Below are 21,570 nucleotides of genomic sequence, written 5' to 3'. Positions count from 1 at the left end.
TCTAATACGAAATAAACCAAGAAGGATTTGCCTGCTCACATCACTGGAAGTGTTATGGCACGTCCCTGATGTTTCTTTGTCTTGTGCTAACAGACCACACCACCACTCAGCTGGACACTCGACCTTGACCATCATAATCAGCTCTCTCTGGACAAGCTACCCTTACCTCTGCTTCCACAGGGTCATCCGAGTTTTCCTCTTCTGTGTCCAGCAGCTCAATGGTTAACTGAACTTGACCTCTGCTCTGAATGAACATCAGCTATAACAAAAAACCAGAAGGAACTTCAGCAAGAGAAGGTATGAAATAGAAACAAAGACCTTCACTTCTCACTGGGGCAAAGGGACAATGAAGCAAGTTGGCAGTTTTGGGGGCTTCTTGGGCCCTCAAAGTAAGTTTGAGGGCATGGGAAGAGATATTATACACTCAGGCTTTTTTCCAAAGTACTTCCCTGGCTCAGAAAGGGCCTGACCACTTCCTGCCTCTCCAGCAAAGGAAGTATGGATTTGATTAGCACAGGTTTATTAGCAATGTATGCAGGCAGCAGTGATTTAAAGCCCAGTCAGTAGTGGCAGATCTCCCAACAGTCGACAAAATTGAGACACCAGAGAAACAGGAGAGTTTGAGCTAACAAATCAAACGCAGTGGCAGCCAAGCAGTCAGTATGATACAGCCCAAAGCTGCTGTAAAGCACAGGGGATACTCTTTGCTGTTCCAGGAAATAGATTCCTCCTTGAAACTTCATTTCTGAGGGGCCCTTACAGAAGCATTAACCTATGCTCCAAAAGCTGGCAGCATGCGCGCTGGTTTTGGCTGGGACAGAGTTAATTTTCTTCATTTTTGGGTGCCTAAAGAAGGCTCTTTTTCAAAGGACCGGTGTCTGTCCCTTCTTCAAAGGCACCCCCTCAGCTCCTGCTGGTTTTCCACCACGGTGCAGAGCCTGGCTTTACCTTGAAGCAGTTCTCCTCGGACATGAGCTGCTCGGCTTTGCGCTGGTAGGCGGCCTCCAGGAGCGTGCGGGAGGACTGGGATGCCAGGAGCCCTCCAGTGGCCCCATTGCTGTTCTCTGACAGGTACAGGTCTGTCACCTGCACACAGATCTCATCGCTCACGATGTGCTGCAGCTGCAAACAGGAGCAACGGGGACAAGGGGTTTGTCAGGGAGGCTGCCACGTCACCATCAGAATGGAATAAAGTAAGGGTGTGACAACGGCATTGAGCTCAAGCAAAAAAATATCCCTTAGCTTCTTCCACTTGCAGATGATCTCTGCTGCTATGTGAAAAGCCTACAAGATCTTTAGAAAAATTAGCAAGTGACAAAGCACAGCTACTCAGAGAAAAACTACACACAGAGAACATTCTGATCAGCAGCAGGGGAGGAAGGGCCAGAGCTCCGTGACACAGCATGTCCTCTCCTCACCAAGGGGCTGCTGCTGTGTCTGAGGAGAGGGGTGGGAGGTTCAAGATCAAATCCATATTTTGTGTAAGTTTAAAAATCAAAAGTCTCCCAACTGTCTTCTGAATTCAGTTAATCTCTGGACTGAAGGGCTTCTGAAGAGCAGCTCTATCCTTCTGAAAGAGGAAAGCCCTTTCAAGCTATTCCACTTCCAGCCCCTTGTGTCTGTTTTTGTTCTTTATGCTACAAAAAAGCACAAGAATTTTTCCTTTGCTCATGCATTCTTCCTACCAACCCAATAAAAGGACTGGAGTTTAACAGCCAAAATGAGCTACTCCAGCAGCCAGATAAAAGAGACAAAAGGTTTTTAGAAAAAGTGTGCACTCCTACAGCACTGATGGAAAGGAAAGGAACTATTTAGATATAATTTCTTTGGGCTTTTTTCAAAGCTAAAGCAAGATTAGCTCTGGACATGCTTTGAATACTTACATCCTAAAACATGGAAAACTTTGTAGAGGATATTCTCAATAATTCAAACAGCTCAAAAATCACTTTCTATCGTTTCTCTACTATGAGGGTCAGAGAGCTGGGTGAAGAAACAACCTGAATTTACCTTCTTACCCCTGAAATTCCCCATGTGGGCATACAATACAGCCCCCAATGCGAGCCTGGAGCAAACAACCTGCCTGCTGCCTCTACCCTGCCCCACCCAGCCCCCAGGCTGTGCTGCAGGCACCTGTCTGACGATGCTCTGGATCAGCTTGTCCATGGTGAAGGCGATGTAGGCGTGGATGGTGAACATCTCACGCAGCGAGTCCTCGTACTGCGACGAGTCCATGTTCCCGTCCAGCAGGTTGCGCACCATGTCCAGGAAGGCCGGGTAATAATCCTCAACATCGATGTCCACTGCAGCAGGAGAGAAGGGGACACATGGGCACACCACCTCCAGGAAGGGCTTTGGTCCTCAGATGACCCACGTAAAGTGAAGAGTTACTTAAACTTTTCCTTCACGGACATAAATCTTTGTACATAAAACCATACCCTTTAAGGCCACAGGTATTTTCATAATCTTTTGCTTTCTAGCTCTAGCCTCCTCCATGAGCAATTTATTTCTGAAAGGTTTTACTTAGGGAACTTGAGGATATGCAAGTGTACAACAAAAGCTCTTATGAAACTGCTGCATATTATCCTTCTGCTAGTGCAAGACCTATGTTCTCCACATCTTCCCATCTCCCCAGGGATAATAACAGAGAGCCCATCTTAAAGGGTCACTGCTGTCACGTGCCTGAAGACTCCAGACACCCTGTCACCACACTACAAACAGAAACACCTTTTTGCCCCCAGCCTCCCACCAGAAGTCACTCACTGGGCTCCTTCAGTCGCAGCTGGATGGCAGGACTGTCACTCTTGTCTCGCTTTATGCCCAGCACTTCCCTCTCCCACTCCCGTTCCCGCGTCTCCTCCTCGATCTGCCGCTCGGCCTGGGTGCAGATCCGCAGCAGCCGCAAGCACAGGATCTGGTGCAGCCTCATGAAGATGTACCAGTTGCTGTTCACGTAGAAGAGGTTGTAGACCTCATCCATGCCCCGCAGCTTCTGGGCTGTCGTGTTGTTGAACATCAGCTTGGTTTTGGGAGGGCTACCCCCAACACCGTTGTGCTTTTTTGCAGCCCCAGTGGCTTCGTCCACATCCATCTCCTCTTCTTCTTCCTCCTCCACATCTGAGAGTTCGCCTCGCTGAGCAAACAGCAGGTCTGGAATGAAGTGATACATGATCTGCTTGATTTTGTACTTGTCCTCCTTCTGGATTCCCGTCTGCCGCTTCACGTGGTGGATGATGAGAGAGGCAGCATCTTCCAGGATCTGCTTGTCTTCATAGGCTAGTGAGAGGTGTGGGCCTGTGGGGACTCCAGCATTGTCTTCTGAAGCTTGTTCTTGCCTCTACAAAGGAGAAACAGCATAAAAATCAGCCTAAACAATCCCTCTCCACCACCCAAGAGCCTACTAGAAACAGATTTCCTCCCTCACCAAGCTCTGAGGAACTGAAACTGCACTAGCAAAGTGCATAAACTCGAGGGAAGGAAACTGCTGGTGACCATCTCACCTCATCATAGATGCTTTCAATCTCATTGAGGAGACTCTTTGACCTGAGGACCTTGGTATCATTCTGCTTGAAGTTGATGCCCTGGTGGTCCAAGGATTTCAGGTAATACTTCTCATTCTGCTCTCGCCAGACTTTATTAAATCCTCTCTGGGCTTCTCGCCACTCTTCCTCTTTCATCTTTAACCTTGGATCAAGAAAACAAAGGTGAGCTAAGAGGTGAGCATGTAAGAAAAACCTCAGCCTGTGGTGCTTGGTGAGTGTTGACAAGAGCTGAACTCCCAATGAAATGAGCATGGATCAAAGATATACCACAGAAAGGAGCTTTCCAGGAGGTGCCCCCTAGACACACCCTCCTGGAGAAACCACTCTGGGTTTCTTTCACATTTAGGTAAAACCATGCAGAAACAAAGCAGCCCCAGGAGAGGGAATAAAGGGACAGGGAAGGCAAAAAAGCTGGCCCTGGGTCTCAGAAATGTCCAAAAAGCTCCTCCTGTGGGAGAGGGGCAGCTTAGTTTGGACAACTGAACAAAGCATGGACACCTGAGTATCCTGGGAACGCACTCCTGAACCTTGACTCGGCATCCCAAGGAAAGCACCCCTGATTCAGCTGAAGAAGGGCAGGGAAACTGGGACCTTGCAGGTATCCTAGGAAGGCTGCTCTGCCCAGCTCCAGAACTCCAAAACACAGGACCAAGAGCCCCACAGAGATAAAACAGCATGTGCTGCTTACACATCCCCTCGACATTCCCCAGGGAGTTGCAGTATCCATTCCTCTTTAACTGAGGAAGGGGAAGCTGACAACAGAAACATTCCTCAGGGAATCTGAGGATAGCAGAGAGACCATGATCTGGGCACACTGACCCATAGGATTTGGAAAGGGATCACAGTTAGCCCTGGGACAACAGTTCCCTTACCTTACACACAGTGCTGACACCAGGGAAGAAAAAATTTTAAAGAGGAGACAACAAAAGCTCTACATCCTTCCAGCTGAGCTGTAAGGATTTTGCTTCAGGAGGGCAATTCCCTCTAGGTGATTATTATGGAATATACCAACTGTCCAGAATATAAATGAACTTTTTAGTTTCACAGAATAATAGAATCATGGAATGGCTTGGTTCTGAAGGGACCTTACAGATCATCCTGTTCCACCCCTGCCATGGACAGGGACGCTTCCCACTGGACCATGTTGCTCCAAGGCCTGCCTGGCCTTGAACACTTCCAGGGGTGGAGCAGCCACATTCACATCCTTGTGGAAGGTGCACTTCCTTAGGGGCAGAAATCAGCCACTTTTCCATCAATTTGGAGGGCACAGAGTGCATTACCCCTGGGAAGGGACCCTGGGGCAGGGTGCTGGGGCAGCCAGTACCTTTTCAGCACGATGGGCACAGCCACAGAGGGGTTCTTGCGAAGCCCATCAATGATGTCAGCTGCTTTGTCAGCGTATATCCTCTGGAGAGCCTTGCGGTGGATCACCTCCGAGGTGCCCCCCAGGGTGTTGTCCAGCCGGAATTTGGCCTGCTCCTCCGCAGACAAGCGTGACAGCTTCTTCTGGATTGCCTCGAGAACGCGGATGGTTGCCAGGTTGGTCTCCAAGACAACATCCAGCTGGAGAGAACAGTGCATTAGCCATAGCATTTGAATAGACAAAACATGATACTTCACGGAGGCAAACATTCAAGTGACACAAAACAAGAAGCTGCGCCTGTTTAACAAGGTGTACTCGAGCACTTTGGTGTTCAGCTGCTCTAAAATAATCCAATTACATTTCATCTGCTACCTAAATAATGCTGTGGAAGAATTTAAAGGCTACCAGAATGATACAGTTCGGAAATTACATCTTCCAGCTGGGAACAGAACACAATTGACAGTTACTCGACAAAAGGATGTGCCAAATCTGTGCAGATTCAGGTAATTGCCCAGCTAACTTCCATTTCCAGTCAAAATGTCAGTCATTTAAAATCCTGAACATATTGCTTTGCAGATGATTACAGGGGAATGCATGTTCTCATGCACTATGTGGGCAGGAAGAACAGAAAAGATGCAACGATTCCATGCTGGCCATTCAACAATTTCATGTGGAGCAGGGTGAACTAAATGCTCCACACAAAAGGTGAGGGGCAGTGGTGGCAGCTTAGTGGTTATGCAGCCACTGCTTCTTGCATGAAGAGAAAACAAGCTTTTATGCCAAAAACCAGGTGGCAGACACAATAAAAGATGCAGAACTAAAGGTATCATTACACCAAACTCATTAACTGTTCACAGAACAGAGCTTTCTGAGACATGAACCAAGGAAAAGCAATTTACCTCAAAACGCTCATCCTCACACCTGTAGATGTGCTCTTCATATTGGGTCTTCTTGGAGCTCACAAATGTGGAATCTTCAGACCAGGATGGGAAGGAGACCCAGGTGTCATTCAAAACCTTTGAGGGAGAACAAGAGTCATGGTCAGTGTTCAAGGGGATCACACCTGGCCAGTTTCAAGAGCAGTCTTCTGATGGGACAATCTAATTCCCAGCTGGAAAAAGTGTGTGTGCCTTCCAAAGCTCAGCATCCACAGGGCAACCCCAAACAGCCAGAACCCAAACAGCCAGGCAGCCTGAAAAATTCATAGGCTGGAGCTGTGAAGAAAAACCTTGCAGGAGAAGAGGAAAATAAAGGTGAAAGGAGCTTTTTCTGCTACTTTGGATTAGTCAGCTGCAACCAGCTGGTTCCCCATGTGTGATTCACCATCAACACTGCATGGTCACCACAGCAGACCTGACTGTTAGACAGGACACAGCTGCTGCTTCCAATAAGGCTATTTGGAAGTATAAAACCATACCCCAGCATCACCTTTCCTGACAAAACAGCTCAGCACCTGCAGCTTTCAATATAGGAGCAGAACATTAAAAAGCAAACAAACAAACAAACAACCCAACAACCACCTCAAAGAGGCCAAAGGCAAAGAAACAATGATTTTGGCAGGCAGTCTTGAAAACCAGGTCCAGTTTCTATAGACCCAAAGCCTGAACAACTGAGTCATTAGATTCTCAGAGGGAGAAAAGTTTGTAACTGCATCACACAAGAAGCTTTTGAGAGACGTGTCAAGACATGGATTAAAAATTCAGCATTTCAGGGAGAAATAAAGATGCATCTGAGGGAATACGTGGGAGAATCTGTCTACAGAAAACATGATTTTCTTTTAAAGTTGGCCAAGAGACAACTCTGAAAGCAGACTAAGTGAGAATTTAGGTAAAAAGGTAGCAATAATCCTGAATTACATACAAACCTTGTAAAGGACCTCTGAGATCACATCAAGGCCACACAGAAAACCAGTTCTGTCATCTCCTACTAAAGTTTGCAATCTTAATGTTCCTTTCAGAGGTCATACCACATAACACATCATAAATAAGATGTAGGAGCATTAGGTATGTCAGCAATTAACCATCATAACTATTCAGTAGGTTTTTCTCCAGCTGCCTCCCAACTCTCTATGCAAACCTTTCACAAACGCTGCCGGAGAAGAGCTGATGCCAACCATCAAAGCCACGTGGGTACCACAACTCCCAGCACAACCCAGTTCCTAGACTGACACCTCACCCTGTGCAACAGCTTCTGGATATGATCCAGATGTTTATGGGAGTGCCACCAGGAATTCCTGAGGTGTGCTCCCCCGGGGCTGCCACACGCGCCGTGGCGATCCCGAGCCAGGACGGTGTGCCCACACACGCCTGGCTGCAGGAGCAGCACAAAGCAGTGTGCAGCAGTGCTGGGCAGGCAGCTGCCTGGCCCTAGCCCTGTGCCCACCACCACTAGATGTGCCCTGACACCCCCAGGAACCTTTCCAACACAGGGATAGAAACAACATCCCCCATCCTGCTCTGTTTGCTCGCTTTTGCTGCGATGCTTTAAAAAGGCTGGGAAGAGCCTTGCTCTGTGGCACAGCCCCCACCTTACCTCTTTACACAGTGGAGTCCTCCCCGTGCACTTGGGCTGCTGGTAGCTCTTGGGCAAGGCTCTGTAGCTGGAGCCCAGCCTCTTGCAGGAGGCATAGTCAATCTCCATGGCAATCCCCTCAGTAGCCCGTTCCTTGGGATACGTCTCCATGTGAACAGACTCCTTATATCCCAGAAAGTTCTTAAACCAAGTGAACAGTTCTGGGAATTTCCTAAAATAAAAGGAATGAAGTGAAAAATAAGCTAAACAGAATGCAAACAGCACTGAGCTGTGATGCTGAGGCTAGAAGTGACTACTACAGACAATAATCTAAATTATCAATCTGGTGAGAAGACCCTCTCTGCTCAACCCCACTCCCACAGAGCCTGACCAAATGGGAAGCAAGCACCTGCTGTTGAACAGGTGGGGATTGCTCTCCTGGTGCAACTAAGGTGCTTTAGGATTAGTGACCAGCAAGGAGCAGCTGCCAAAGGTTTGCTATGGGGACAGCACTCGTGGCACAGTCACATCTGGGTCTCCCCAAACTACCCTGGTACTGATCTCAGGCCAGGCTCCTCATTGTTTGCCAATGGTTTGAACCTTAAATCAGACCTTTCCTTCCCAGAGGCAGCGAGAAGAAACCAAAAGGCAATTCTGTAACTATACAAAAGGTCTCAGTGCCAAGCAATTGCTTCAACCAGAAGCAATCTTCAATCATGGAGAAGCCTTTGCCTGCAAGGCCCAAGTTTGCCTGTTTGCAGAATTTCCCAGAAAATTTATTTGTCTAAAATACAGCATTTGCTCACATCCTCTTATTTCATTCAAAGCTCCAGCAACAGGATGAACTGAACCTGTTACTAATTGAATCACTAGTTATTCATTGCTTTTTCATTATATGGCAAAAGATAATGTCCAACTCCAGAATTAAAAAACCTTATATTATATCTTTCCCTATAGTTAGGAGCACAGGCAGTAGGTGGGGAAAGTACAGAATTTTCTTGTCAAATATTGCACCTTTTTCACCTAAAGTCAGGCATTTTGCTGATGCCTGGCTAATTCCAGTGGACCTACAGAGCAAGGAGAAGCTCCTTAGGGCAGTTCTCTGCACAGTAGCTACTGTAATGGGGTCCTGAACCCAATTTATGTTGCTACTGCCTTCTTCCTTGGAACCAGAAATTCAGTGCCCAGGCAAAAGAAACACTAATCCTGCTGCCCAAAGTTGATGAGAGGATAACTATTAATTTTAACCAATTAATAGAGCTGTTCTGCACACTGCTGACAATCATAGAAATCATAAATTCCTATTTAAAGTACAGAGTTCCTTACCATTTTTGGCTTTGTGACAGAATTCAGCTGCTTTTTGGAAACTTTAGTGAGTTTATATCAGCACTCTGCTTTTTGTGGGGGGGACCACTTCCTGTGTAATTAAGACAATTGATCTTTTCTCAAATGACATAATTTGAGAATGATTCCAGAGCAAGAAACTACAATAACAGCCTGCTAATAATTTTGTTTGCCCTACTGGAAAGGGAAGAAACACAGCAAGCAACACCAGTACTGCTCCTGCACGCTGCCTCTCAGGACACAGCGGGGAATGCCTCTGGGATAAGGAATAAGAAAGGGCAGTGCAGAAGACCATGAAGGTGAGTGGCTCTCTCCTGGCTCCACAAGAGAAACAGACCAGGAAAGGGGCTGCTGCACTTACCCCAGGAATGGGGAGACCAGCTGCACGAGCTCAGCTCTGGAGATCACCTCCTGGTTGAAGATCACCAGGCAGCGCAGGAAGTTCTCGTACGCCTCGGTGCTACGCAGAGCTTTGCGGACCTGAGCCAGAGCAGACAAGAGAAGAGGAGCTGTCAGGGTGACACTCAGCAGGGGGAAGTCCAGAAGACCTGGGTTTGACACTGTGTTTCCCACCCAGGCACACAAACCTTTGAGTTGAACAGAGAGAACTCGCCCTGTACACAGGGCCAGACAAACTGGTACTGCTGGGAGCCACCCCCACGCTGGGATCCCCTGCAATGTCAGCACTGGGGCATTACTCTAAGAAAAGAGCTGCAAGTGAAGAACTAAATCCTTCAGAGAGCCCTGTAACAGCTGGATTACAGAACACTGGAATCATGAAAAACATCAGTTTTAACTGCAGCACCACAAACCCACCCAGGGTGCTTTTAAACTCCAGAGAGTATTTGAAGCAGGGAGTGGGGGGTATGAGAGCATGCCCTGGGTAACATCTCTCCAGCCTCTGCCTACTTCCAGCTTGGATTCTCACAGCCAATCCTCCTTCTGTAACCCTGATCTTCACAGAATGAGGAAGCCAAACTTCATCCCAACACCACAAGAACAGCAGGATCTACACATCAGACTGAGATCTATCACTGTTAAGTTATTCATCATTATGGCTATAATTCTACAGCGGGGATTTCTAGGTTTACTCATGCTAAATTGGTTCCCAGTTACCATTAGCTGGTTTGCATCACGCTGCAGAATTCAGCAGATCAGCAGGGAGCCACCAAGACTGTCATCAGTGCGTGAATATTGCTTAAAAGGATGGTTTTAACTTCATCCCATACTCCCCTCTGAGCTATAAGGCACTGTATGGACATCTCAGAGAAGACACCAAGGTACCACTTGGAAACATCCCATACCTCCTTCACTTGTGCTACACCAGCAACAGGTAACAACTGTGCAATTAATTAGATTAATCTCTGAGGGGAAATTAAAAAAAAAAACCCAGCCCAATGTAAATATGAATCAGGTGCTTTGTAAACTGAGCTCCCCCACTGCAGCCAGCTGGCTGTAGATGGGTACAAGCTGTGCCAACATAGCAAGACACGCCACGCACATCATCAGCTGTAGGGGATCTTATAAAGGGGAAAAACATTTGGAGTGTGGGTTACTGGAAAAAACTCCCATTCCCTCAAACAAACTGCAGCAGCAGCAGGTGGAAAGCTGGAGAAGGAGCTTTGGGGAAAAGACACATGCAAAAATTATCACCAATTTAAAAAAAAATTCAATGTTTTTGACTTAGAGGTTGCAGGATACATCTGAGGTCAAGCAGAGAAATGTTATCAGGGCGGTGTAAATCTCACACACTTCACTGTGATAAAAATCCAGATGTGTATACCAGAAGGACATAAATCAAGGACATGCAACATCTGCATCCTGCCTCTCACCTTCTCGAAGAAGAGAGATTCTGTCCCCACACCATGTTTGCTGGCTTCTGCCAAAGACTGGTCTTTCAAACCAAGCAGCTTTGGTTTCTTCTGTTATCAAAAGAAAGAAAGGCAATTAAAAATAAAAGGTGTGTTCAGCAAGTTGGGATAATTTGATTACCTATCACACCTGAGTGCCAGCTCCCTGACCCCACCATGTGCTTCCCATTACAAGAAAGGTGGCTTTAAGAAGAAAACCTATTAAAACAGGTGCTACAAGTTAATTTACTGAATGTTAATAAGTAGCATGCCACTCGAAATATTTGTAATACATTGTTTCACCCTTTCCTGTAACTAGCTGATTGTTTCAGTCACACCGAAGCATATCTTACTTACATTGATAACTAGTTTGGAAAGCTGCCAGAATAGATGATTTTTTCTATCACTCATCCAGCTCTGCAAGTCTTACACCTCCCCAGAATGGCAATTTTTTTCTCTCTTACATTCTACTGATGCTTTATTTTCCCCATCCTCAGAAAGGCTGTAGGTGCCTCCAAAATGTACTTTATTTTGGTGCCCTCGATTTGAAGGGGAGGAAAAAGGGCAGAAGGGGACTTAAATGGTACAATTATGCCTGCTAATGCTTTTCATGACAAAGGAAGATATACTGGCTTCAAAAAAAGCAGGCAAATGAATCCCTCATGCACAAACACGAGGCCACCTGGCCACAGGACAATTTTTGTTGCACTACAAAGCCTTGCTGCTCTCACAAATCATGCGTCATTTGAAAAGGGCAAACTCTGCTGAGAGAATAATCATTTATCATTGTATTAAAAGCTTTATCACAAGAAAGATGAGCAAACATGATTCTACTGCATCTGTTTCGAGTTCTACTATAACAAAGCTTTCAGGCACACCTTTTCAGCTTGTCTTTTCCTACGTGCCTTAGGAACATTTGCTACAAATATTGGGCAAATTTATTCTGTGGCATTATTGAGACTTTGGTCTCATCACTCCATAACTCCCCCTCATTAAACACTGCTAATAAAACTACATCTTTATTAGAAAGTGATGAAAACTCTGTTTCCCCAAGCCATTAAAGCAACTATGTCCCATCCTCAGGACCAGGTACCACCACCGGTTTGCAAAAGTCAGAGGCAAAGCCTTGTGCTTGGAAACAAGGACTTCAGAAAGGTTTAAAGACAAACACTATTCACCATGTTCTCAAGCTGCAGCCCGTGCCACAAAAACCACAAGGACTTGGAAGACACATCCTGCTGTGCCCCAGCCTCCTGGACAAGCAGGGCTCTGAAGGAGCAGCCCAGGCTCTTACCTTCACCGGAGGGGTGGCTCCGGTGCCTGAGTGCCGTCGGATCTGGCAGCCATTCTGGTTGGGTCTCTGCTGCTTGTTGTTGAGCTGTGGCTTCTTCACTGTGCCCCCGTGGTCATTCCTGACTGATTCCACTTTCTCTGCAGTTGTCTTGCTCAACAGCTTGTTCAGAGACAAACCCATAAGAACATTAGGGCTACGTTCCACACAAAATGCCACCAAATGGGCTGGGTTGGAAGGGACCTTTACAGCCATTCAGTTCCAATGCCATGCCATGGTCAGGGACACCTCTCACTACTCCAGGTTGCTCAGAGTTCCATTGGACCTGCCCTTGAACACCTCCAGGGATGGGGCAGCCACAGCTCCTCAGAGTAGACTGTGGCAGTGTCTCACCACCCTCACAGAGAAGAATTTTTTTCTATTACCTAATCTAAACCTACTCTCCTTCAGCTGGAAGCCATTGCCCCTTGTCCTGTCACTCCATGCCCCTGTAAAGAGTCTCTCTCCATCTTTCTTTGAGGCTCTCTTCAGGTACTGGAAGGCCACAATTAGGTGACCCCCGAGCCTTCTCTTTTCCAAGCGGAACAATCCTAATTCTCTCAGCCTTTCCTCACAGGAGATGTGCTTCATCCCTCTGACGATCTTGGTGGCCTCCTCTGGACTTGCTCTGACAGATCCATGTCCTTCCTGTGCTAGGGACCCCAAAGCTGGATGCAGCAGCCCACAGGGGTCTGCTGCTCCTCCTAGCTCTAGATGATCAATGGATTTTACTGCAGTTACAGCACCAACGTAGAACAACCCTTTTAGACAAAGGAATTGCATTTAAAATAAAACCTGTTTAAGAGACAAGTTGTAGCCAGAAAACACAGCCTACCCCCCTGACCTCCTTCCTTACACCCCAGGAAAATTACAGCAAAAGCACATTTTTCTGAACATACAGAACAGTCTGCACTAGGTATTTCATCCTATCTCCAAGGCTACTCACCACAGAGCTGTTGGCATCAGGCAGGAACTGCCCAAATTCCGAGAGCAGATCCTCCTGGTTCTTGAAGAGGCGAGCCACCTGGGCATAGACCTCCTGCTCTGTCAGGGCTGGAGTGTAGTTCCCTCCTGCCTCCTTGGCATTACGCTGCTCCTTCTGCCAGAGGAAAGAGGAGAGAGGTGTCAGAAGAAAGGATGCACAAACTATTTAAGTGACAAAGAAAAAACAAACTTTCAGTGATAGGAACAATGGAACAGCAAAGGTCTCTGCTTCTTAAGTAAAACATCAGTCTATATTAATAATATGACTCTCATATATTCTAAATATCTATACTTATATATACTATAAATACATCCCAAATGCCCAACTGGCCTTGGAACAGTAAGACACTGACCAAGGAAGTCTACAGCCACAATGCCTCGTCCTGACACATGCTCATAGAAAAGTGCCAAATCCAGGTTTTAAACAACCATTGCAGACACTTCCAAACAAAGATGATGGATTGAAATCTATTACTTCACACTGCTATGTAATCTTTTTAACTTGCCATACTTTTGCTTATTTCAAGTAGGATTCAAGACCAGGCTGGACAGGGCTTGGAGCAATCTGACCTAGTGGAAGGTGCCCCTGCCCATGGCAAAGGGTTGGACTAGATGATCTTAAGGCTCCTTCTAATCCAAACCAGTCCATGATTACCTGCTGGCCACTGCTAGTACAGCAGAAGACCCAAATGCAAGTTTTGGAAACCATTCCAAAAGCAAAGCAAGAGAAATAACCGTACAGACACAAAATCACGTTTCCAACACTCACCTGATACGTGTGGAGAATCTCCAGGAAGGCTTTGTAGATGTCTGGCTGTCCCTGGAACCGGTTTTTGATCTTGTTGACATAGTTGATGGCGTGGTTGAACTCCACGGGCTGATTGTTCTGCAGGGATGGTGTGGTGCCCAGAGAGATTGTCACGGGCGTGTGCGGCTGCACCGGCGGCGAGCGCGGCGACGCGTACGGCGGGATCGGGGGCGTCTGCTGGCTGGCAGGAGTGTGAGCCTGCAACTGCGATGGCTGAGGAGAACACAGGCTCTGTTAGGAAGCAGCAGACCCCCCCTCATGGTCAGGATAAAGGCACTTAGGGATAGATAGATAAATAAATAAATAAAAATAGAGAAATATTTGGTGGGCCAGCAGAGACTAAACCACAGCACGGAGACAAAATGCCTGGGCCATTCAAGCAGTTGTTACTAAGATGATTTTACTTGCTAAATGCTTTGGACTGAAACCTGACAAGAGACACAAACTACCTCAAAAACTTAACACAGCCAAAATGCATAGTGTTCCAGATTGCAAGACAAGATGTATTCTATTACCATCTGTAGGGCAGTTGTCTTGTGTCAAGTGGGCAATTCTCCTTACCTTTCTCCCTGAGTGATCACAATCACTCCTCCCTGGCAGGGGACATCTGCTGACAACAGGCTATTGAATGTCACCACATGACTGATAAGAACTGTAACATCCCATTGTGAGATGCTCCACCCAGAGGGAGGAGCCAAGCATTGCTACCCAGGTAGAATCTGGGGATTCTGAAACACCAGCACATCTTCCCACCGGATTCCCCAGAGGAACAGCAGCTGCTTCTACTTCCATGGATCTGCAGAGGAAGAATACACCCTTTCTCTACAGGACCCCCTGCTCCAACAGAACCACACCTGACACTCCAGGAGGACTGCAGCCACTTTTCCAACTGGACTGCTACCAACACCCTGACCAACGGGGTGTCAGCTTGAATTCTGACTCTGTCAGGGTTGTTCTAGTGTATTGCATTGTTTTATTTTATCCTTTTATTTTTTTTCTTTCCTTATTAAAGAACTGTTATTTCCTGCTCCCATATTTTTTGCCTGAGAGCCCCTTAATTTAAAATTCATAGCAATTCAGAGGGTGGGGAGGGTTTGCATTCTCCATTTCAGGGGAGGCTCCTGCCTTCTTTAGCAGGAACCTGTCTTTGCAAACCCAGATACATAGGTATGGCTGTCTCCAACACTGCAAGTCACTTTGAGACTAGTGAACAATTAAGGGATGTATGAAGGCAATAGCAAGGGAAACCATGAGTTTCTTGAGACAAAAAGCAGGCAGTGAATAATTATTTTGAATACTCTCAATGGACGTTGAACAGCCAGGTGAAAATTTAGTTTTGAGGTGGCAATTTTAAATGGAAATGCAAGTACTTATTCCCCTCACATTTTACATTTCAAAACTCATATTACACAGAGTTTTCAGGACTGAGAATGTAATTGTCTTAGGATGGCCATAAATATCCTGCCTTGCTCCACTACAGCTTTACCTGCCTGGTGGGGACATCTCACCTCATTGTCTAGCCTGTCCCTCAGGTTCATTTTAAAGTTTCAGCAAGGACAGTCTGACACTTTGCAGGTCTGACAGGGAGAAAACCATTCATGCCATGGTGTTAAGAAGGAGACTGCTACATTGTTACTGAGAGCATGTGCCTCTTCAGAAAAAATCCCTGAAATCCAGCACAGGCAAGTTCATTCTGGAATGATCTGCAATGTCCACTTTGGCAAATCTTCTGGCAAATCTTTCAGCGTGTTTTGGTTTGCCATTTCTGAGCAGGAAGTTGCATGTCCCAACAATGTTTGCCTAGAGATCAGCTAACCGCCACATTTTAAATCCTGCTGCTTTTTAACTGCATGTTACCTTTTCCTTCAGCTTTTCCAGGCAATTGTTATCTAACACGTTAGGGATTAACCCTTGAAACTTTGGAGATTTCCTCCCTAAGGCTCTGAAATATTTTTGCACTTTGAGGCTAAAATACACATAATTTCATCTGGAGTAATCTCCTTGAACATCTATTATCCTGTTCTGTTTCACATAAAATATATCTTTTGGACAGTAGCATCTGGATTATATCTAAACCTGAGTCAAATTTTCTTTGTTACTCAAAGGTTTCTGTTTTGGGCACACACAACCAATACCTACAGGCAACCTCATGGTCATCTTGCTAAACTCTTGCACTTTACATGGTGCTGAACCTTTCCAGCTGACAGCTGAACCAGACCTCTCTACAAAAACCATTCAATCTGAAAACAAGACTTCAAGCAATGCAGAAGCCACCAAATAAGAAATGAAGGTTTCCCAAAGGCTTAATTGCCTCAAGCAATTGAAATGACTCACACACTTGCACACCAAAGAGAACATCTTTATCACAACCTCTGTTTTATAGGCAATTTCTTGGGACTTTAGGTCTAGGACAATACACACAAAAGCAGGCAGATAGTGTGTGCCCAGTGCTTTAACTAGGAACTTTTTCCCTAGGTTGCTGGATCACTTCTTGAATAATATGTGTGCCATTTACCAGATGCTCTGTCTTTCAGTTCCCCACTGCCAGCAACAAGGCTTTTCCAAACCCTTAATGTTTTGGAAAGCTTATTTGAATTGCTGTCAAATTAACTACGACTGCATCTTCAAGTTTGAAAATGAGAAACGAATCCAGCAGGGGAACACATGAAGGTTCACAAATACTGCGGGAAAGCAGCGTGGAAGTTAATTTTGCACCCTCTAGCTGCACACCAGCTTTAGCTGGAGGCAGCAGCACCCCCGTGCTCTCAGTGCAGTCCCCCAGAGCCCCTCACCTTGCTGATTTTGGCAGGTGTGGGCTGTGGTGCCGGCTGTGCTGGTGTCGGGGTCGACTGCGCCGAAGGCTGCGACGGATGCGGCGGCTGCGGCTGGGGCTGGGGCTGCAGCCCGTGCGTGGGGATCTGGTGAACCTGCCCCGGCGTGGTCACGTTCACCATGTCATTGGTCTGCACCTCGATCTTGTAGCCAGGTGGCAGGAAGGTGTTGAAGCCCATGATCAGGTCTGGGTGGCCCTTGAAGAGCTGCGACACGCGGCTGATGACGCCCGGAGTGTCGATGCTGGGGAAGGAATAAGATCACAATGTCCCCGGCCTTGGCACCCTGCAGTGGGACAAGGTTCTCCACACAGCAATCTTCTAGTAGATTTTTTTTTTTTTTTGTCCCTTACCACCTCCAACCTATGAAACAATGCAAAACTGAGTCCTACAAACAGACTGCTGAACTCAAGAGTGACATTAGCATTATTTTATCAGCCCAGACAGGGTTTTATATCCATGAGATCCAGTCCCAAGTCTGACCATTATTAATGGGCAGACAACCAGATGAATCAGCTATCAAGGCTGAACTTGTGAACTCCCACTCTAGGCAGAGATTTAGTATAAATGAAGGGATGCATTTCATTTTCAAAAAATAAAGCACACAACTGCTTTTACATCATGTCCAGGTGTGTTATTCTGTATACAAAGGACAGAATTCAGCTCCTGCCCTGTGCTCCCATGTCCATACACACTTTGTCTAACCTGGAAGGAAGAAGCAAAATGCAGCTTGTTACCTTTGAGATTTAAATTCCTTCATAATATCCAAGAAGTCATTGTAGACCTGTGGCTGACTACCAAACTGTAGCTTCACCTGGTCAAGGTAAGACAATGCATCCTCCACCTGGAGACAGGCCAGACAGGTTATGTTAGCAGAGAAGATTTGATTTCACCTCCCACTGTTCTGTAAAACACTCAGCATTTGAAAACACAGCTGTTAGCCCTGAGCCTGGGCAGGGAATTAAGGAGCAAAAAGCTCATCAGCCTGGTTTGTGTACGACCAGCTCTGTTTGAATAAGAGGTACTCACTCCCCACTCCTGGCCTACAAGATAAAACTGTACCAAAAAAAAGACAAAAAGAAAAAAAAAAAAGGCAACACAGATCAGCAGAATTACACAGAATTAAAAAAAACCCAAAATCCAACACACTCCAAATCTACCATCACTGAAGTGACTGCTAGGATAAACAGAACTAGACTGAGTATTTTTCCTGCATTCATATGTGGAAATTATTAGGGAAGTCTAAGAATAAGCAGAAAGTGGAAATGACATATTCAGTGTAGTAGATGTCTGCCAGGTACACGCTTGCACTTCTCTCTGAAAACCAGACATTTCAGTTCAACATAGAAGGGCTTCAAAAATGGCAACCGTGGGTGGCAAATTGTTTTACACCTCAAACAGCAAGAGGTTCATGATTTGTGTACCAACAGCCAATTTTCAGAGGTACAGGAAGAACAGCCATGGCCCAAAGCAAGAGCTCTGGGTCCCTGTGCCTTCAGCAGCCTGGCCATGCACCCAGCAGCTGCAAAAGCTGCACACGGGACCCCTCCTTCTTCTGAAATTAAACAACAGCAACAGAAGAAAGACTCATGTATAGCCCCAACCTGGCACCAGCAAAGGACTTTCCATGGATTTCACTGTGAGGAAGAAGCACTCTTTTTGAAACTGGTTTTCAGAGGTTTGTAGAAATGCAGTTCCCCACATTCAGCAAAAGGAAAGGGCCATGGTTCCCACCAAAACTGGAAAAGACTCACACCGTATTTGGAAGAAGCTGAAACAGGCATCAATTTGTATGTATGTGCCTTCTCCAAATGTAGCAACTCAAAGGGGTTATTTTTGGTGGACTTCTCTCTTTGTTTAAGGGTTTTACAGCACATAATCTGAGAATAGAGCCTTCCTTACTCCCAAATTACTCCCACACAACCACCCACATATGCCATGTGTTCAGAAGAGCACCAAATGTTTTGGTAATTTAACCCATTCGTCCAAACACTCTAAGCAATACATTCCTCCTTTCCCTCCCTGTCACAAATGTTTTCCTGGCCAGTCCAATTTCTTTTTATTATGGTTATGTGAAACAACAGGGCTTCAGCAGAAAGAGAAGTCCATTTCTGCATTTAAGAGATTCTCAAACATGAGAAGCATCAAATCCTTGGGGGAAGGTTTTGGAAGGGAGAGGAAGGGAGAGGAAGGGAGAGGAAGGGAGAGGAAGGGAGAGGAAGGGAGAGGAAGGGAGAGGAAGGGAGAGGAAGGGAGAGGAAGGGAGAGGAAGGGAGAGGAAGGGAGAGGAAGGGAGAGGAAGGGAGAGGAAGGGAGAGGAAGGGAGAGGAAGGGAGAGGAAGGGAGAGGAAGGGAGAGGAAGGGAGAGGAAGGGAGAGGAAGGGAGAGGAAGGGAGAGGAAGGGAGAGGAAGGGAGAGGAAGGGAGAGGAAGGGAGAGGAAGGGAGAGGAAGGGAGAGGAAGGGAGAGGAAGGGAGAGGAAGGGAGAGGAAGGGAGAGGAAGGGAGAGGAAGGGAGAGGAAGGGAGAGGAAGGGAGAGGAAGGGAGAGGAAGGGAGAGGAAGGGAGAGGAAGGGAAGGTGGACAGAAAAAGGGACTTGGCCGCAGAAGGAATTTTGGGAGAGGATGGTTGACATGAGGCAGCTGCTGACATTACCTTGAGCCTCTGGAACTGCTGCTGGCCCTGCACAGGCACGGCTGGGGGTGTGGGATGTGTGTGGCTCTGCACCACCTGGCTGCCGTGGGGCTGCACGGGCGCGGGGTGGTGGTGGCCGCTGTGCACGGCGGCGATGGCCGGCCCGTGGCTGCCCGAGCTCTGGGGCATGGCCGACACCTGCCAAGGCAAACAGCACGTCAGGCATGGCCTCTGGAGAGAGCAGAGAGTCTCCCAGCTCCCCAGAAACAGCAGGACAGTCAAGGAAGCAGAAGGCAGTTGGTTTGAGCTTTGACCACGACTGCTAACAACTTTGCTCGACCAGCTCCTGGCAACTCTCATCCCACTCTCCAAATACAGGAAAGCCCTCCTTGCAGACACGTGCCAAACACAGGCTGTCCCCAGCCTGTATGCTCACTGTCCAGAATGTTCCCTGACACAAAGACCTGGAAAAGGAGGGTAAAAGCGACTTTTTAATCTGGCAAGAGTCAAGGTTCTCTCCTTTCCCTACGTGTCACAAGTAATAATCTGAATGAATGAAACTACATTCTTCATAATTCAGTTAGGGTACTGAAAGTCAAATTGTGGCTCTCTGGCATCAGCAGGCTCAGGGGAAAACCCAGCTTGGTATTTCCCCTAGAAAACCAGGGAAAGAACAGAAAGCATGCACTTTTGAGACTTCTTCATACCATAAACCAGGAAAATTTCAATTTGGAAAATCATTTTCACAAACCCAGTTTTCTCTCCAAGCCTCTTTTAGATGGGACATACTTAATTTAATCAAAATAAGGTTTGCCTGCTGGTCCATCCTTCTTTTTAGGAAGGACTGGGAGTATCAACACACCCTCTTACAAAGGGTCTGCCTGCAGCTCTTCAGCTCTGTGGCCGCCACTATCAGTGTGAACATCCTTTCTGCAGAAGCAAGGATGAAGCTGTGTGTAAAATCAGGCACTAGACAGGGAGAGCAGCTCACCAGCAACACAAGTGTGGAAGATTAAACATGCCAGAAATGTGGCAGAGACAAATATCCCACAAACAGCCTTTCCCTGCTCCTTCACTGACAGCTATCTCCAGTGTACTCTTAAAAAGATTCTTTTTTTTCCCCTGTTCCCAACTGCCAGCTCCTTGTAAAGGAGGCAAGAGAGGGAAGAGTGCCACCTAATGACTCTGGGGTAATGTTTTACAAAACATTTCAATTTTCCTGAAAGTCTTCAATCTAAATGCTGATCTAGTCTGTTAAGCTTAAGATCACCCAAGATACCAAACATCTTTTACAACAGCAAACCTTTTCCTGCTGAAAAACAGAAAAATGGACGTAAAACCCTCCACAAATCTGACTCTGTGATTCAGAGACCATGGTCTGAGAGAATCATTAGAAGAATCACATTCAAGAAAGCCATGTCGGGTCACTAATTAAGCCAATAAAGCAAGCACTGACAACGAGACGTCCATTGCCCATTTTTTAAAGGAAACCCCGGCTACCAAAACAAAACCTTGTGTCAAATACGCAACTCTGCAGTGCCACAACACAGTGCTGGGTGGCCAGGGAGCTGAGGGCTGAGCACACACACCTGGTAGCTGGGAGTTACAGAGTACTGGATGCCCGTGGCTGACTGCATGGTCTCGGACACCGCCTCATAGACCGGCGGGGCCGGGGCGAGCACGCGGTGCTGGTGCGGGAAAGCCTCGGTGCTGCTGGTGATACGTCTCTGCTGCGACGCATACACGGGAGACTCCTGCTCATCCAATCGCCGCTTCATGCTGAACTCATGCTCGGGAAGCACCACAAAACCTGGGGAAAGCACAGGGAAATCGAGCCGGTGCTCCCGTCCCGCAGCGATCACCGCGAGCAGGCACCGTGAGTTTCTGTCCAGTCCGGCGCTGGTATGTTGTAAAGGAAAAGTGGAATTAAAGATTTAGCTTTCAGCATAAAACATGCAACCGTAACCCAGCACCAAAAGTACAGCCTCATTGTTGTAGCAACTTGAAAGTTAAGGATTTCTTCAGTCTCACCTAAAGGATGTTGCTAACACACAGACCCTGAGTGACGCAGAGCTAGTGAACACAGTGTTTGAACACAACAGGCTGGGGGGAAGGATGTGTTACCTACACACCATTTATACTGACAACAGAAAAAAACCCTCTTGGACAGTTCAGGTAGGATGACAGCAGAGAGAGATCCTAAAGGATGTTGCTAACACACAGACCCGGAGTGATGCAGAGCTCATGAATGCAGTGTTTGAGCACAAGAGACTGGGAAAGGAAGGACGTGTTACACCGTTTATACTGACAACAGGAAAAAACCCTCTTGGACAGTTCAGGTAGGACGACAGCAGAGAGAGAGAGATCCTAAAGGATG

At 46.8% G+C, this 21,570-nt stretch overlaps 1 protein-coding gene across 2 annotated transcripts in view; it reads right to left on the bottom strand.

Moving 5' to 3' along the window:
* The window catches only part of SIN3A (SIN3 transcription regulator family member A), a 33,892-nt gene that overhangs the window by 3,500 nt on the left and 8,822 nt on the right, over positions 1-21,570 (bottom strand). For both annotated transcript variants that reach the window (XM_059857918.1, XM_059857919.1), the window contains exons 2-18: positions 20,783-21,003; positions 19,215-19,391; positions 17,298-17,404; positions 16,522-16,804; positions 13,691-13,942; positions 12,884-13,036; positions 11,902-12,060; positions 10,590-10,679; positions 9,119-9,237; positions 7,435-7,645; positions 5,802-5,918; positions 4,864-5,102; positions 3,498-3,681; positions 2,761-3,334; positions 2,131-2,300; positions 949-1,122; positions 167-259 (exon numbers count right to left, since the gene is read on the bottom strand). In XM_059857918.1, the coding sequence (XP_059713901.1) occupies positions 167-259; positions 949-1,122; positions 2,131-2,300; positions 2,761-3,334; positions 3,498-3,681; positions 4,864-5,102; positions 5,802-5,918; positions 7,435-7,645; positions 9,119-9,237; positions 10,590-10,679; positions 11,902-12,060; positions 12,884-13,036; positions 13,691-13,942; positions 16,522-16,804; positions 17,298-17,404; positions 19,215-19,391; positions 20,783-20,971 (3,291 nt within the window). In that variant the 5' untranslated portion in view covers positions 20,972-21,003. The remainder of the gene's footprint in view (positions 1-166; positions 260-948; positions 1,123-2,130; positions 2,301-2,760; positions 3,335-3,497; positions 3,682-4,863; positions 5,103-5,801; positions 5,919-7,434; positions 7,646-9,118; positions 9,238-10,589; positions 10,680-11,901; positions 12,061-12,883; positions 13,037-13,690; positions 13,943-16,521; positions 16,805-17,297; positions 17,405-19,214; positions 19,392-20,782; positions 21,004-21,570) is intronic.

The sequence above is a fragment of the Haemorhous mexicanus genome, chromosome 13 (genome assembly GCF_027477595.1).
Source record: "Haemorhous mexicanus isolate bHaeMex1 chromosome 13, bHaeMex1.pri, whole genome shotgun sequence".
In the NCBI taxonomy this organism is placed as follows: domain Eukaryota; kingdom Metazoa; phylum Chordata; class Aves; order Passeriformes; family Fringillidae; genus Haemorhous; species Haemorhous mexicanus.
Note: the sequence above shows the minus strand (reverse complement) of the source record. Positions and strands in the feature narration are given on the sequence as shown.